Source organism: Bubalus kerabau, chromosome 9 (genome assembly GCF_029407905.1).
Source record: "Bubalus kerabau isolate K-KA32 ecotype Philippines breed swamp buffalo chromosome 9, PCC_UOA_SB_1v2, whole genome shotgun sequence".
Taxonomy (NCBI): Eukaryota; Metazoa; Chordata; class Mammalia; order Artiodactyla; family Bovidae; genus Bubalus; species Bubalus kerabau.
In genome coordinates, this window is record NC_073632.1 from 37,698,749 (window position 1) to 37,716,424 (window position 17,676).

The window sequence follows — 17,676 nt, forward strand, 5'->3', positions numbered from 1 at the left end:
CTTGGTATCATTTCTTGGATTAAAAAAAAATTGATTGAGGAAGCAAAACTCAGTGACAACATTTCATATTTTACCGTTAATTAAAATCTTCAGGACACATGATTTTCGTTTTATAAGCAAATATTTTACCATAGATGTCTTCTTGGAGATAATTTGTTTGAATAAGCAAATCTGTGAATAGTATTGAGTTAAAGAAGTTTAGCTAAAGTTGGCTGACAGGCAAGAAACCTCACAGGACTGTACTACCTTGGATAGTTTATTACAGTGTGACACCAGGTCTGACACAGTTTCAGGCTTTTAAAATTAAAAAAAATTTTTTTTCAATGTGCCACAGTTGAAAAACCAAAAACTTATTCAAAGTAGATCAAGCAAAAATGTGATATATGTGCAGGCTACCATGGAATTTCAAGGAAAGAAGTTCAGAACGAAAAGCCAAAGCTCAAGGACAAAAAGTCAAGTAATTTTCTAGTTTTCCCTCTTCCTTACTTCCCCTTATGTATTTTTTTCTACTTTCCTTCTATAGATTGATCCTCTATGTTTATCTTCTTTACTTTTGCTTATATTATTGAAGTCAATATATTAATTTACAAAGAGAACTATAACACCCAGATGGCAGTGCATGTTTCCTCAATAGGCAAACTTCAAGGTAAACCTAATAAACAATTTGTTGAGCATGGAATCAGATAAGGTAAACTAGGTATGTCTATGTAACTTTCCAACAGCAGCCACTTCTTTGAATTTGTACCCTGTCTCAGAGCCCTTGTTGGAGTGATGGGCTTGGGTGGTGATTTTTGTACTGTGCGATTCCATAATGACTAGACAATCTATATAAACCTAATCATCGAGTCTCAGTATTTAGAATTTGAACCAAGGGACACAGACATGAAATAGTTTGAAATTTGTGTAGATTGTTCATTGAAGAAGCCATGACCAGGGTTGAAATCAGTGGGAAAAAATGGGAGTCTTGTACAGAGTGTTCCTTCTGTTTTAAAAATAACCTTTTGCCATTTGGCCAGAAACTAGACAAGGCTTACATGTACTGTAAGAGAAGGGCTCTTATAAAGAAGCAGCACCATGATGGACATCAGATGCAGGCAACATATTCAATACCAAATGGTAAAAAAATATAATTTTAAAATAGTGTTTGAAAAAGTAGGTGATGAGTAGGAAAATAGCTTACTGAATTACAACTTTGTGCCAGGAAGTAAGCTAGTTGTTTCTGTGCCATTTCACTTGTTTCCCACAACAGCCCTGTAAAGTAGGCATTACACCCTTCCTTCAGTTCAGTTCAGTTGCTCAGTCGTGTCCGACTCTTTGCGACCCCATGAATCGCAGCACGCCAGGCCTCCCTGTCCATCACCAACTCCCGGAGTTCACTCAGACTCACGTCCATCGAGTCAGTGATGCCATCCAGCCATCTCATCCTCTGTCGTCCCCTTCTCCTCCTGCCCCCAATCCCTCCCAGCATCAGAGTCTTTGAGATTAGGAAACTCGAGTTCACTTGTTAGTGCCACAAAGGTCATGAACAACATTTTGCTGAAATATAAACCCAGATCTATCAAACCCCAGAGACTATCTTCTTTCTCTGTCACTTTCTTCCTGATACAAGGAATTCTATTTAAAATCTCTCAGTGGAGGTTAGGTTTATATACAGATTGTCTACTCATCATGGAATCATGGAACTGCACAGTACAAGCATGACCACCTAAACACATCACTTCAGCAAGGGCTCTGAGAGAGGTCCACAATCTAAGTGGCTGCTGTTGGAAAGTTACACAGACATAAAGTCATAAAGATTTAGCTTCTCCCACGTGCCAGGGGTAGTGACATTATGGATACAAAAGTGGAGTTTTTGGTTCCTTATTTTAGTGACTGTTTTCCTCTTCTGAATATGTGAGTCAAGATTGGTAACTTGAGTTATGCTGGATGCAGTAAAATGGGACTCAAAATCCCTGTCATTTTGTTGGGCAAATATTGAATTAAATAGCAAAACAAACAACTAAAGGTCACACCCATAGAATAAACAAAGTGAGTTAGACATAAAATTTTATGAATGCCCTTTTGTCATTCTAAGAAAATAGTAAATGTCTTTAAGATTAACACTACTTTATCTGAGTAATCTCCACTATGTGTACTTGGCACAAATTCTGAACGGCATTATGGGTTTCTGTCTAGCATTTTGGAACCATACATCAAATGGACCATAAAAGAATACTATGATCTCTCATGAGTCCTGGAACATTACTGTTTTATTTCTGAGAAGTGAGAGTCAATCATGAAGATCTTTGTGTGGGTGTTTAGAGTTCAAAAGTTGGTGTGTAACTGACTGGCATAATACGTGTTGGCATGGAGATAGTTTTTCAGAATAAAAATGTAAAAGTGTTTTCACTGAGAGAAATGACATCAGGGTGAAAGGAATACATTTCTCCTGATATTTTTATCTACTGTCAGATATGTAGTATAGGGCTTTTACTGGAAAAGGAAAAAAAAATTGGCATTGTTGTTACTCTTTGAGAAAGGATTTCAAAATTGTTTAGAAAACTGGCCTTACTTTAAAGGGTATGCTTAAACTAGTGCTTGCATCTTGTCTGAAGAATCAGCAACCTAGTTTGTTTTCATAGTTCTTCCACTCACTTGGTTTTTTTCTGGAAATATGGCTGGGTGCCTGGACTGACTTGCCAATAAAAATAACTAAATATTTCTCATAAAATATATTTAATAAAACTTTCTTAAATGTATCAGTGAACTGGTAATAATATAAGAAAATTTCAGGTCAATTATCTAAGTTAAGTCAAGAGCTCAGAAAGGTAAATTGAGAAATAGAACTGGCTTATGTTTCTAACCATGTTTCTCCATGGCCTCACAGGATATTACAACAGGAACCACAACCCAAGACTTGTTCAAGATAAGGAGTCTAATAGAAAAACATGCCTCCCCCATAAAACTAGGATGTCAAATGGATGGTGAGCCAGGATTAAACCTTCCCTCTCTTATTTCACACCCCAGAACGTAACAAGGAAAATCAACTTTCTTGAACATAAATGCTGTGCTGAGAAGAATAAAAAGCTGTAATTGAGAATTTGAACCACAGTCTGATCGGTAGACTCAATATGTACCACAGGTCCAGTATAGTAAGAAAGAAAAATAAAGATTATGTGGATTGGAAAAAAGAAGCAAAGATGTCATTATTTGTGGATTTTATAAATAGACATAGAACAGTAAAAAATTTAAAGACGAATTAACAGAAGAAGACATTTTAATAAGGTTGGTGGCTACAAAATTAATATGCAAATACAATTCTATATGATTTGATAGTTTTATTTGTAATGGCAAAAATAATGGAAATTACTCACACACTGAGAATAGTTTGAACAAAATAATGTGGCACAGAGAAAAAAACAGTATACAGTGACATGGAGAAGGCAATGGCACCCCACTCCAGTACTCTTGCCTGGAAAATCCCATGGACGGAGGGGCCTGGTGGGCTGCAGTCCGTGGGGTTGCTAAGAGTCAGACACAACTGAGCGACTTCACTTTAACGCATTGGAGAAGGAAATGGCAACCCAGTGTTCTTGCCTGGAGAATCCCAGGACGGGGGAGCCTAGTGGGCTGCCGTCTATGGGGTCACACAGAGTTGGACAAGACTGAAGTGACTTAGCAGCAGCAGCAGCAGCAGCATACAGTGACAAAAAATTATTGGCAGCAACATACTTTCTTGGGTTGATCTTGGTTGATTTGTATGTTACACATACACAAATATGTGTATGAGAAAATTGGAGTAATTTTTGATTTTTTAAATAACTATGGGTTACATTGTTTAAGAGACTTTTTTTTTAACATGTGGTGACTGGGTTAGGTTGATCTTTCTTTTTTTTTTTTTTTGGCCATATTTTTATTTACTACATATACTATAAACATATACAATACATGCTACAAAAAAAACATTTTTAAAATTTAACTGTCAAGAAAGTGTATAGTGTTATAATACAATGGTACATGTTTCATATTTTATTTCAAATTGGTTTGCTTATCATCCATTTCAAACCTTTAATAGTGAAATGTTACTTATGGATAATTAAAATTATCTATTTGCATTATTAACAATAAACAATTCCAACAATTAATAAGAACTAACCATGTCAAATATTAGTATCCAAAAAAATGGGTTTTTGCAGAAATTATTATATAAAATATAGCAGCCAATTGTGGTTTATTTTGCTCAGTGACTTTCATAATGGTAATTTTTTTTTTAATTTATTTTTGACTATGCTGGGTCTTCATTGCTTTGCTCAGGCCTCCAGCTTTCTCTAGCTGTGGCGAGTGGGGGGCCACTCTTGATTGTGGTGTGTGAGCTTCTCATTGAGGTGGCTTCTCTGGTGAAACGCAGGCTCTAGGCAGGGTAGTTGTGGCACGCAGGCTCAGTAGCTGAGGCTCCGGTTCCGTTCAGTTCAGTTCTAGAATGCAAGTTCAGTAGTTGTGACACCTGGGCTCAGTTGCTCTTTCGTACAAGGAATCTTCCTGGACCAGGGATTGAATCCATGTACCCTGCATTGGCAGATGGATTCTTATCCCCTGCACTACCAAGGAAGTCCAATTTTTTATTTTTTGAGGAACTCCCATACTGCTTTCTATAGTGGACGAACCAATTTATACATTGCCATCAACAGTGCGTGAAGGTTCCCTTTTCTCCACATATTTACCAGTGCTTTTTATCTCTTGTCATTTTGATGACTGCCATTTTAAGAGGTGTGAGGTAATATCTCACTGTGGTTCTGACTTGTATGTACATAGTGACTAGTGATGTTGATCAACTTTTCATGTATCTGTTGGCCACTTGTATGTCTTCTTTGGAAAAATATCTAGTTCCTCTGCTCAGTTTTTAACTGGATGGTTTGCTATTGGGGTGTATGAATTTTTTTAATGTATTTTGGATATTAGCCCCTTAGCAGATGTAATTTGGAAATGTTTACTCCCATTTGGTAGGCCAAGTTTTCACTTTCTTGTTTCTTTTGCTGTGCTTTTTAGTTTTATTTGCTCCCACTTATTTATTTTTGCTTTTGGTTTCATACACAAAAAGACAATTTGCCACAGTTTTGTCAAGAAGCTTTTCACCTATATTTTTTATAAGAGTTTCATGGTTTCAGTTTTTATGTTTAAGTCCTGGACTTTTCAGTTAGCTTTTGTGAGTGGTGTAAGATAGACATCAGTGTTATTCTTTTGCATGTATTTATACATTTTCCAACACTATTTATTGAAGAGCTCTCTTGTTAAATATTAGTTCACTGTATTGTGAGGACTTATTTCTGAGCTCTAGATTTTCTTCCATTGGTCTATACTGTTTATTTTTATGTCAGTACCATATTGTTTTGATTTCTATAGTTTTATAGTATGATTTTGAAATCAGGAGTCTGATACCTCCAGCTTTGTTCCTCTTTCTCAGGACTGCTTTGGCTATTTGGGGTCTTTTATGGTTCCATATAATTTTTAGAACTGCTTTTTCTGTTTCTGTGAAAATGTATTAGAATTTTGATAGATACTGTATTGAATCTGTAGATGACTTTGGACAGTATAAACATTTTAACAATATTAATTCTTGACCCATAAACCATGGGATATCTTTCCATTTGGTTGTGTGTTTTTCAGTTTCTTTCATTGAAGTCTTATTGTTTTAGTGTATAGATTTTTCACTTCCTTGGTTAAATTTATTCCTAAGTATTTTATTGTTTTTTGATGCTACTGTGAATAAGACTTTTTTAAAAATTTATTTTTTGGGTATATTGCAGTTAGAGTATAGAAAAACAACTATTTTAATTTCTATATGTTGATTTTATATCCTACAACTTCACAATATTTGTTTATTAGTTCCAACAGTCTTTTGGTGGAGGTTTCAGGATTTTCTGTATTTAAGATTATATTACCTGCAAACAAAGACAATTTTACTTTGTTCATTTCCAAATAAGACACCTTTTATTTATTTTTCTTGCCCAGTTTCTCTGGTTGGGATTTCCAGTACTTTGTTGAATAGTAGTGGTGAGAGTAGGCCCTGGAGCACAATTTTGCAGACCAGTGACAGAAGAGAAAACCTGATCCAGGTCCCAAAGCAGCGGTGGGGCCCCGGCTATCGGCATGCTGTCCTATGTCTGCAGATATGTGCACTGCAGTGGATGTTAATGATAAATATCAGGTTGGCAGTGTGCAAATGCACAGCTGGGGGAGGTAACCCCGGTGTGCATATAGTGGTAGGAGTCGGCTGCAGGGATCCAGTCTGTCATCCTGAGTAGAGCATCACTGCTGGGAGGTTTGCCACAGCTGTGCTGTCTGGTTTTTTGTTGTTGTTGTTGTTTTATTTTTTAAGTAGTAAAATCTTCATTTGTCTGCAACATGGGTCACTATACGCCACAGTCTTTCTCACTGCATGACTGCAATTGGTAACCTGTGGTTTTCTTCCATGTCCCTAGCCATCTCTGTAGTCTCTATATATGTCTCAGCTTTGCTGAATCTAGGTGGGGTAAAATCAAAAAGGGAATTTCATGTGGTGCCCTAAAGGCTGGGGAAGCTTACTTTTCCTTTCCTGGTGAGAAGAACTCTTCTTATCTGGGAAGTTCCCTCTTGGTGCTGAGTAATGGATGATGCGGACAAAATGAAGCTGTCTTCCTTCTCTTGATGTGCAGTGATTCTCAGGTTTTCTTCTTTGTTTGTTTCATTGTGTTGCTAAAGTTGGACTCCAGAGCTCTTTTTGTGTGTGGATAGCTGGAGTCTCACTCCACTCTATCAGGTCTGCCATTCTGACATTTGTCTTTGCCATCATCCAGATCATTTCCTGACTTCTCTTCTATGTTCATTTATTCATCCATCCATTCAACAAATACTCTAGAAAGCTATATACCAGGCAGAATTATGGATACTAGAGTTGTTCAGATGCTAAGTCATGTCTGACTCTTGTGACCCCAAAGACTACAGCATGACCAATTTCCCTGTCCTTCACTATCTCCCAGAGTTTGCTCAAACTCATGTCCATTGAGTCAGTGATGCCATCCAACCATCTCATCCTCTGTTGCCCCCTTCTCCTCCTGCCCTCAGTTTTTTCCAGCATCAGGGTCTTTGCAAATGAGTCAGTTCTTCACATCAGGCAGCCAAAATATTGGAGCTTCAGCTTCAGCATAAGTCCTTCCAAATTTGGAAGGGTTGATTTCCTTTCGGGTTGACTGGTTTGATCTCCTTGCTGTCCAAGGGATTCTCAAGAGTCTTCTCCAGCACCACAGTTTGAAAGCGTAAATTCTTTGGTACTCAGCCTTCTTTATGGTCCAACTCTCACATTTTTACATGACTACTGAAAAAACCTTGGCTTTGATTAGATGGATCTTTGGCAGCAAAGTGATGTCTCTGTTTTTTAATATGCTGTCTAGGTTTGTCATAGCTTTTCTTCCAAAGATCAAGTGTCTTTTAATTTTGTGTCTGTAGTCACCATCCACAATGATTTTTGAGCCCAAGAAAATAAAATTTGCCACTGTTTCCACTTTTTCCCCTTCTATTTGCCATGAAGTGATGGGACCAGATGCCATGATCTTAGTTTTATGAATACTGAGTTTTAGGCCAGCTTTTTCACTCTCCTCTTTCATCCTCATCAAGAGGCTCTTTGGTTTCTCTTTGCTTTCTGCCATTAGAGTGGTATCATCTGCATATCTGAGGTTGTTGATATTTCTCCTGGCAATCTTGATTTCAGCTTGTGTTTCATCCAGCCTTGCATTTCGCATGGTTGCATAGAAGTTAAATAAGGAGGGTGACAATATAGAGCTATGTTGTACTCCTTTCCCAATTTTGAACCAGTCCACTGTTTCATATCCAGTTCTAACTGTTGTTTCTTGACCTGCATACAGGTTTCTCAGGAGGCAGGTAAGAATTCTGGTGTTCCCATGTCTTGAAGAATTTTCCACAGTTTGTTGTGATCCACACAGTCAAAGGCTTCGGCATAGACAATGAAGCAGATGTTTTTCTGGAATTCCCTTGCTTTCTCTATGATCTAACAGATGTTGGCAATTTGATCTCTGGTTTCTGTGCCTTTTCTAAATCTAGTTTGTACATCTGGAGATACATGGAATGCTGAAGCCTAGCTTGAATGATTTGGAGCAATTACTTTTGCACCAACCTAATAGAAAAACGATAACTCAGATTTTATGGAAAACTTCAAGTTACCAAATTCTATTAAATTGATTACTTACTGCAATTCAATATTATTTTAGTTCCTTTCTATCTTTAAAATGCATTATCCTAATGAAAGGATATGCAACTACAAATATTAACTACTATAGAACACAAAGGCTATTTTAAATCTCTATATGAAAGAAAACTGGCCTAGAAAATAATTTCAAAAATAATAAAGGGATAAACACAGGCAACTGAAGATTTTCAATTAAACTATTATAGCTTCACTTAGATAATGCAAGTATTGCAAATCAAGGTTAAGGAAAATCAATAAAACTACTACGGACAACTAACTGATGAACTGAACAGACTCTCCAAACACAGATGCTTAGAACTGGAGGGAATCATTCAAGATGATACACAGCATCTTGTCTAATTATTTGTAAATAAGTCTCCCTTACGTGTAACATGTCTATCAGACTGTGAGCTATTGAGGACAGCAGACTTGTCTTACATATCTTATTGTTCACTGATGCGAACATAGCATATAGCAAAGTACCTAGCACATGGAAGATAAATGTGTTTGAGTAAGAGATAGGCTGTGAGTAATTTTATAGAGATGATCAGTGACTCTGGGAAAAGAAACAGAGTATGTCTGCTGAATTCTTTCTTTTTTTTTTTTTTAGTCTCAGCCTATGTGTAGAGATAAAATTGCCAATATCTGCTGGATCATGGAAAAAGCAAGAGAGTTCCTGAAAAACATCTATTTCTGCTTTATTGACTATGCCAAAGCCTTTCACTGTGTGGATCACAATAAACTGTGGACAATTCTGAAAGAGATGGGAATACCAGACCACCTGACCTGCCTCTTGAAAAACCTGTATGTAGGTCAGGAAGCAACAGAACTGGACATGGAACAACAGACCGGTTCCAAATAGGAAAAGGTGTATGTCAAGGATGTACATTGTCACCCTGCTTATTTAACTTATATGCAGAGTACATCATGAGAAACGCTGGACTGGAAGAAGCACAAGCTGGACTCAAGATTGCCTGGAGAAATATCAATAACCTCAGATATGCAGATGACACCACCCTTATGGCAGAAAGTGAAGAGGAACTAAAAATCCTCTTGATGAAGGTGAAAGAGGAGAGTGAAAAAGTTGGCTTAAAGCTCAACATTCAGAAAACGAAGATCATGGCATATCGTCCCATCACTTCATGGGAAATAGATGGGTAAACTGGAAACAGTGTCAGACTTTTTTTTTTTTTTGGACTCCAAAATCACTGCAGATGGTGATTGCAGCCATGAAATTAAAAGACGCTTACTCCTTGGAAGGAAAGTTATGACCAACCTAGATAGCATATTGAAAAGCAGAGACATTACTTTGCCAACAAAGGTCTGTCTAGTCAAGGCTATGGTTTTTCCATTGGTCATGTATGGATGTGAGAGCTCGGTTGTGAAGACAGCTGAGTGCCAAAGAATTGATGTTTTTGAACTGTGGTGTTGGAGAAGACTCTTGAGAGTCCCTTGGACTGCAAGGAGATCCAACCAGTCCATTCTGAAGGAGATCAATCCTGGGTGTTCTTTGGAAGGAATGATGCTAAAGCTGAAAGTCCAGTACTTTGGCCACCTCATGTGAAGAGTTGACTCATTGGAAAAGACTCTGATGCTGGGAGGGATTGGGGGCAGGAGGAGAAGGGGATGACAGAGGATGAGATGGCTGGATGGCATCACTGACTCAGTGGACATGAGTTTGAGTGAACTCCAGGAGATGGTGATGGACAGGGAGGCCTGGTGTGCTGCAATTTATAGGGTCGCAAAGAGTTGGACACGACTGAGCTATTGAACTGAAATGATGTGCAGGTTACACGCAGTATTTTCTGCTTTCCATCTGCCTCAGTAGGGGCGGCCTATTATTTTATAGTTATACATGTGGCTGGGTGGGTAAATGCTAATTTAGTGGTGAAACATCAGCAAGCCTGTTGTGCCACATACATCAGTCACATTTTTGAATTAAACTTGTAATGAATTTGTTATTTTATCTCCAGCTGTTGGCGTCCTATGTTTGCCTCTCAGTTCTTACCTTGGTTGGGAAAGAATAGTGCCATTTATCGTGTCTCCATGTACTACCAGCTCTAAAAGGGCATTCTGTTTTTAAAATGGAAGTAAAAATATGCATTAATAAAAGTCAGTGTAGCAGGACTTATAACAAAAAGCAAGTGCCTCTGCCTCATTGCTGCCCCAACTCCATTGCTGTTCCAACCTCTCAGAGGCAACCATACTCAAATGTTTGTTTTTATTAATACTTGTCTTGATAGTTTTCTCATTAATTCAATAGAATTCAACCATGCTTTTATTTAGCAATTTACCGACTTTAGACTTAATCTATAAAGAAAGCTGAACACCAAAGAATTGATGCTTTTGAACTGTGGTGTGGAGAAGATTCCTGAGAGTCCCTTGGACAGCAAGGAGATCCAACCAATCCATCCTAAAGGAGATCAGTCCTGAGTGTTCATTGGAAGGGCTGATGCTGAAACTGAAACTCCAGTACTTTGGCCACCTGATGCGAAGAGCTGACTCATTTGAAAAGACCCTCATGCTGGGAAAGATTGAAGGTGGGAAGAGAAGAGGATGACAGAGGATGACATGGCTGGATGGCATCACCGACTCAATGGACATGAGTTCGAGTAAACTCTGGGAGTTGATGATGGACAGGGAGGTCTGGCATGCTGCAGTCCATGGGGTCACAGAGTCAGACAGGACTAAGTGACTGAACTGAACTGAAATGAATTGACTTTCTTCCATAGTGGAGGAGAATTTAGTGCATTTATTCTATCCTTGGACTAAGAATTTGTTAGGGATAGCATTATATATACTAATATCACAATTATGGCAAAGACGTTTTCATCCGAGATTGTAAGGTGTGTGTGTGTGTGTGTGTGTGTGTGTGTGTGTGTGTTCGAGTCTGACTCTTTGCGACCCTTTGGACTATAGCCTGCCAGTCTCCTCTATCCATGGATTTTTCCAGGCCAGAATACTGGAGTGGTTGCCATTTCCTCCTCCAGGGATCTTCCTGAACCAGGGGTTGAATCGCAACTCTGTCTCCTGGGTCTCTTGCAATGGCAAGAGGATTCTTTACCACTGAGCCACCAGGAAGCCCAAGGTATGTGTATTGCCTAGTATATAATCATGCATTGCACATTACACTCAGTAAATAGAGTGAATGTATACAATTTTAGGTTTAAACTTTTCCACTTAAAATGTGAATAATTCCTTATTAAACATTCATAGGAAACGTTTTTTTAGAATGACTGATACTAACAGCATATGCCTATGCCATAATTTATTTAACCTTCAACATATTCTGAAATACTTAGAGGAGGTTTTCCAGTTTTTTTCAAGTTACAAATAACCTGTTAGTAAACATTCTCATAACAAACTATATCTCTGATCCTTGGAGTAGATTCTTAGAAATAAAATTAGAGTCAAAAGTTCTCAATATATATTGCCAGTTTCATTTCCAAGATTTTGCCTATGTATATTCGTAATAACACAATAAAGGAGTAATTATTTCACTTCATATTGTTCAACCCTAAATGTATATATGCTCTAAAACTCTGCTAATATTGTAAATTTAAAATGGCTACCTTGCTTTAGCTTTTTAAAAATTTGTTTTGCAAACTTTTTATTTTGTATTGAGATATAGCCAATTAACAACATCGTAGTTTCAGGTGAACAGCGTAGGACTCAGCCATACATATACATGTATCCATTCCCCCCAGCCCAATCCCCTTTCCCATCCAGGTTGGCACATAACACTGAGCACAGTGCCATATGCTATACAATAGGTCATGTCCGACTCTTAGAAGAAAGTCAATTCAGTTCAGTCACTCAGTCGAGTCTGACTCTTTGCGATCCCATGGACTGCAGTATGCCAGACCTCCCTGTCCATCACCAACTCCCGTAGCCTACTCAAACTCATGTCCATCGAGTTGGTGATGCCACCCAACCATCTTATTCTCTGTGGTCCTCTTCCCCTCCCGCCTTCAATCTTTCCAAGGATCAGGCTCGTTCCCAATGACTCAGTTCTTCGCATCAGGTGTCCCAACTATTGGAGCTTCAGCGTCAGCATCAGTCCTTCCATTGTCTATTCAGGACTGATTTCCTTTAGGATCGACTGTTTGGATCTCTAATCCCTTGAAAGTGCCAAATGTGACCCTTTCTTATGTGGCCCTTTTACTTCTATAGACTTCTCACCTCCTCTTTCTAATTCTGCAAATTCAAGTACTGGAATATGCTACACTTTCTCAGGCCCCTACCTTCTGCACGTCCAGTTTATGTTCTCTGTAGTTCTTTCCTTGACTCCTCCTTTGGGTTAATAGGTGATTTGGGTTTTTTTTCCAGCACCTACCTGGTGCATTTCTCTAGCATAACACTTAATTACACTGTGTTGCAATCGCTGACTCCTTATCTGTTAGACTGTGAAGTGTCCTCTTCTCCGTATTTCCTAGCAAGATGATTGGTAAGGAGGAGTCAACGGATGTTAGCTGTTTGAAGGAGAAAGCATCGCAACACTTCAATACCATTCACTCGATTAAAACTTTTTAAGCTGCTTTCAGTTTCACTTCAATTACTTTCTTTTATTGACCCCTTTCTCTTCGCACTCTCTTTTCCCTCCCACCTACAACCTTTTCAAGGAGCGCACCTAAACTTCCTGGAGGTGCCCGGGCAGGTTGTCAAGCCTCACTCACTCCCATGTAGGGATTCGTCACGTCAACGCGCTGACGTCACGCGTAGCGCTGACGTCCCGCCGTCAGGTCCACCCGCAGAGACTTTGGAATCTCTTTTTTTGCCGTTAATCGGGGCAGCTTGAATTCTGTTGGTAAAAAAGCAACGAGTGCCAAAGGTGGGACGTCAAGGATTCTTGCTTCCCCAACGCAAGGTAATTTGCTTTCCCGAACGACGCGCCTGCAGCCGAGGGCCCGCCCCTGAGCGCCGGCCGCGGTCTCCCGGGGAACGGCGCTGTACGCCGGCTGCTGGGTGGGAACGCGCGTGCGCGGGGCGCGGAGTTTGCTGGGACCCTCGGTAACGGGCGTGAACATTGATTTTGACAGAGAATGGCTCACTTCTCCGGTGAGGACGAAGCGATGCTGCAGGCGATGTTGAGGCAGTTGTTCCAGAGCGTGAAGGAGAAAATCACGGGTGCTCCCTCCCTGGAGTGCGCCGAGGAGATCCTCTTACATCTGGAGGAAACGGATGAAAATTTTCACAAGTAAAATTCCTTTTGATGTCTTAAGCAAACAAATCAGCTGATCCAGAAAAGGTCAAAATGCAGTTGGATAAAGAATGTTATATGATTGTTGTCAAAACAGCGTCCAAGTTGGAGGTTTACGTTTTCGTTTATTTACTCAGATACCGAATTTATTTTTTATTTCTTATTTTCCAAACTTTCTGCTTCCCCTGTGTTTTTAATGACGTGACCGACATATCCTAATTATATTTTTTTTCTCCTGGGCAGCATAGTAAATTATTCTTGGTCGCTTAAGAATAGTTCTATTACAAGTGATTTCTGTCACTATACCTCTAAAGCTTTGAGTTTACAAAATCCTTGTTTCATTGCTGATCTGTTATTTCAGTGGCTGCACCAATTTTGGCTTCTGAGCACTGCAGGAATACGGGAGAGATTAATTTCTTGTGGAATAGCTTTGTTGTTTGTTTCCTCTTTGCGACCCCATACAGTGTAGCCCACAAGGCTCTCCTGTCCATGGTTTCCCAGGCAAGACTACTGGAGTTGGTTGCCATTTCCTTCTCCACGGGATCTTCCCAACCCAGGGATTGAACCTGCGTCTCCTGTTTGACAGGCGGATTGCTTACCACTGAGCCACCAGGGAAGCTCATGGGATATCGAAGGAATATCGTGCCTACGAAGGAAGAAGGCTCATACTCAGAAGTCTCTGATACATGTCAGGGATATGAGGGATTTAGATAAGGTACAGCGTGCTCTAGGTTGGAAGCAGTAGGTAGGAATTTTAATGAGAGATATCATTTGAGATAAATCTTGACAGGTGTATTTCTTTAGAGATGCGTATTTTTTCTTTTGATTTGATTCATATGTATAATTTAAGCCTCTCCAATGAAAATTTGCCTCCAGATGCCTCAATTTATTATTAGTAGTGATATTTTTAAATTCATTTGCTCTCAAGAGGATGGCATTTAACATTTTTCTTGTTATGTTAGCTTTACTGACTTTTGGGTCCTCTGAAATTCTTATCTGGAATTCCTACCTGCTTTTTTCTTTTCAATTTTGTGTCCTGACTTTTCTAGTATTTCTTTTTTTTTTTTTTTATGTGGGCATCAGGGGATCCTTGAGCCCTTTTAATATTCTGTGCAAAAGTTTGTGTTTATTTGCAGTTTTTTGGAGGAGAACATTACAGTTTTCTTCCGATTCTCAAGGAATTTTTAAGAAGTGTGGGAGGGGTTTTTTGTTAATTAGTGTTTCTGGTTATACATAAGTTTTTTTTTTTTGGTATTTCCATGATTTTTTATTTCTTCATTAAATCCACTCTTGATAGTTGATATTGCATGATAATATTCTTTATTTTGGAGATACCAGCTGCTGCTGCTGCTAAGTCGCTTCAGTCCTGTCTGACTCTGTGCGACCCCATAGACTGCAGCCCACTAGGCTCTGCCATCCCTGGGATTTTCCAGGCAAGAGTACTGGAGTGGGTTGCTATTGCCCTCTCCGGGAGATACCAGAGACCAGCTTTTATTGGTTAGCTATTGATTCATTACTTAAACAGAAGAATATAAGAAAATTTCAACTTTCTCAAATTCAGATTTGAGAAACGTCTTTTATGTCGTTAATGTCTTTTATAATCATATAACACTGATTTGCCTCAAACAGAGCCACATCAAGCATTAAATTTGGGGTTAAATTCTGTTTTTTAGTTCACACGCAAATACTTCTTTAAAATATTTTTAAATTATTGAGTTTTTGTTAGGGTCATATTCTGGGAATTTTTCTGTTTAATCTATATTTTCAAACTTATCTGTATAAAAGTTTTTGTTAATATTCTAATGTTGTTGTTTAGTTGCTAAGCCATGTCTGACTCTTCTGTGACCCCATGTACTGTAGCTCCCCATGTACAGGCTCCTGTGTCTGTGGGATTTCCTAGGCAAGAATATGAGAGTGGATTGCCATTTCCTTTTCCAGGGGATCTTCCCAACAAGGGATGGAACCCATGTCTCCTGCATTGCAGGTGAATTCTTGACCACTGAGCAACCTGGGAAGCCCTTAATATCCTACTACTTTTTGGAAACATAATTGTCCCTTTTTTATTCTTTTTTAAAAATTTGTGTCTTTCCTCCTTTGTTCTTCATCTGTTCTGCTTGAGGTTCATCAACTTTATCAGTCTTTTCAAAGAACTAGCTGTTAGCTTTGATTTTCCTTTCTATTATGTATTTATTTTATGGTTTGTAAAATTTCTGCTCTTTTTTTCCCTTCCTGGGAAACTTTAAAATTTGTGATGAATGTTTATTTAGCTCCTTTATTTGCAGCTTTTTTTCTTCTTCTTTTTTTTTAAAATGTAAGTATCTAAGGCTACACATTTGCCTCTAAGTATTGCTTTAGCTGTGTCAGTTTTTAAATGCTTTTCAAGTTAAAATTGAATCATTATGGTTCTTCTCAGCAGTGCAGTTACTATTGTAATAATGTGAACTCATCTTCAGCAGTTTATTAGATAGATTAAATGCTTGCTGATTAACTTGCATCATTAAGGTTTACTATTTGATTTACTTGTGGCTGACCTGGAAAAACCCAGACACAATCAAATTATAACAAGTTTGTAGTCTTAAAAGTACAATTTATAATTCTAAAAGTAGTTTGAGTCATTTGTAGTTTTAAAAGTACAGATAACAAAATTCATGTGTTAGCTGCACTAGCCTAAGATCTTTGTCTTAGGAGGAAGGAAGTCCTTATGAAGAAGCAAAGAGGAGGAGATGCTTGTGTTTGGTGTTTTCATAGCATCTTACAGTCTTAGAGTTTGATGAGATCCTGTCAGTCCAGGTACTCATATCTTGATTTGTCTTTCTACTCACTGACAAACTCTCCTCGAACTTTAAATGTCCTTGAGTCACTTAGGTATATGTTGCCACCCAAAGTGTTTCATATTGTATATCAGAATTATGTCATCCCATCTCCACTATCAGAACAGTAGTTCCTTATATCTGCCTGATGTTGTCCTGATGTATTAGCAAGAAAAATAATCTTATTAAATAGATTAACAAGGGAAAGCAGTATCTCTAAGCTATTGGCATTTTTGTAAGATGATGATTGTTAAGAGAATTGAGTCCATGGATGATGGAATTTCAGGTAGTATAATAACATGACAAGGGGAAAATGCAGTCATTAGAGAAGTCATTGTGTAGGCAGACAGCCTTACTGAGGATTTGCTCCACATGCAGCTGCCATAATCTATGCTTTCCATAGCCTTTAAAAAACTTTTCTTTTGCCCTAAACTGTATATGTCCTCTAAAAGATCCAGACTTGCTTTCTTTTCTTTGAAACTGGCAGCTAGGATTTGAGCCTTGCAGGAGAGGAGAATGGTAGGGAAGAAGACATTGTTTTCATTATGTGTACATGTATTGTATACATTTTCACACTCATATTGACCTCCTATTAAAAAAAAAATCCCTGGTTTTCAGTCTTGACTACAGTAGGATTGATTGGAGTTCATTTAAAAAAGCACTGATGATGAACCTTAACCATAAATGTATCAAAATTTCCGGGGAGTTTGGTAGAGGGGGAATGGTGGAGGCCTAGCCTAGGTATTTTTGATAAAAGCTCTCTCAGTTCATTTCAGTTGCTCAGTCGTGTCTGACTCTTTGTGACCCCATGGACTGCAGCATGCCAGGCTTCCGTGTAAATCACCAACTCCCAGAGTTCACTGAAACTCATGTCCATTGAGTCGGTTATGCCATCCAACCATCTCACCCTCTGTCATCCCCTTCTCTTCTCCACTTCAGTCTTTCCCAGCATCAGGGTCTTTTCAAATGAGTTCAGTTCAGTTCAGTTCAGTTCAGTTGCTTAGTCGTGTCCGACTCTTTGCAATCCCATGAACGGCAGCATGCCAGGCCTCCCTGTCTATCACCAACTCCCAGAGTCCACCCACATCCATGTCCATTGAGTTGATGATGCCATCCAATCATCTCATCCTCTGTCGCCCCCTTCTCCTCCTGCCCTCAATCTTTCCCAGCATCAGGGTCTTTTCAAATGAGTCAGCTCTTTGCATCAGGTGGCCAAAGTATTGGAGTTTCAGCTTCAACATCAGTCCCTCCAATGAACACCCAGGACTGATCTCCTTTAGGATGGACTAGTTGGATCACCTTGCTGTCCAAGGGACTCCCAAGAGTCTTCTCCAACACCACAGTTCAAAAGCATCAATTCTTTGGTGCTCAGCTTTCTTTATAGTCCCTCTCACATCCATACATGACCCCTGGAAAAACCATAGCCTTGACTAGATGGACCTTTGTTG

General features: G+C 38.9%; 1 protein-coding gene and 1 long non-coding RNA gene across 4 annotated transcripts in view; one reads left to right on the forward strand and one right to left on the reverse strand.

The window, feature by feature from the left end:
* Positions 1-6,736: 6,736 nt before the first annotated feature.
* Positions 6,737-12,600, reverse strand: LOC129619736 (uncharacterized). Its single transcript, XR_008698069.1, has 3 exons — positions 12,463-12,600; positions 10,227-10,291; positions 6,737-6,878 (listed from the first exon to the last, which is right to left on the reverse strand). It is a non-coding gene; the product is annotated as an uncharacterized LOC129619736 (long non-coding RNA).
* Positions 12,601-12,924: 324 nt separating this feature from the next.
* TBC1D32 (TBC1 domain family member 32) overlaps positions 12,925-17,676 on the forward strand; it is a 208,130-nt gene continuing 203,378 nt past the window's right edge. The window contains exons 1-2 of one of the 3 annotated variants that reach the window (XM_055535047.1): positions 12,925-13,085; positions 13,258-13,415. In XM_055535047.1, the coding sequence (XP_055391022.1) occupies positions 13,261-13,415 (155 nt within the window). In that variant the 5' untranslated portion in view covers positions 12,925-13,085; positions 13,258-13,260. The remainder of the gene's footprint in view (positions 13,086-13,257; positions 13,416-17,676) is intronic. The other 2 variants (XM_055535046.1, XM_055535044.1) reach the window with 2 other exon arrangements.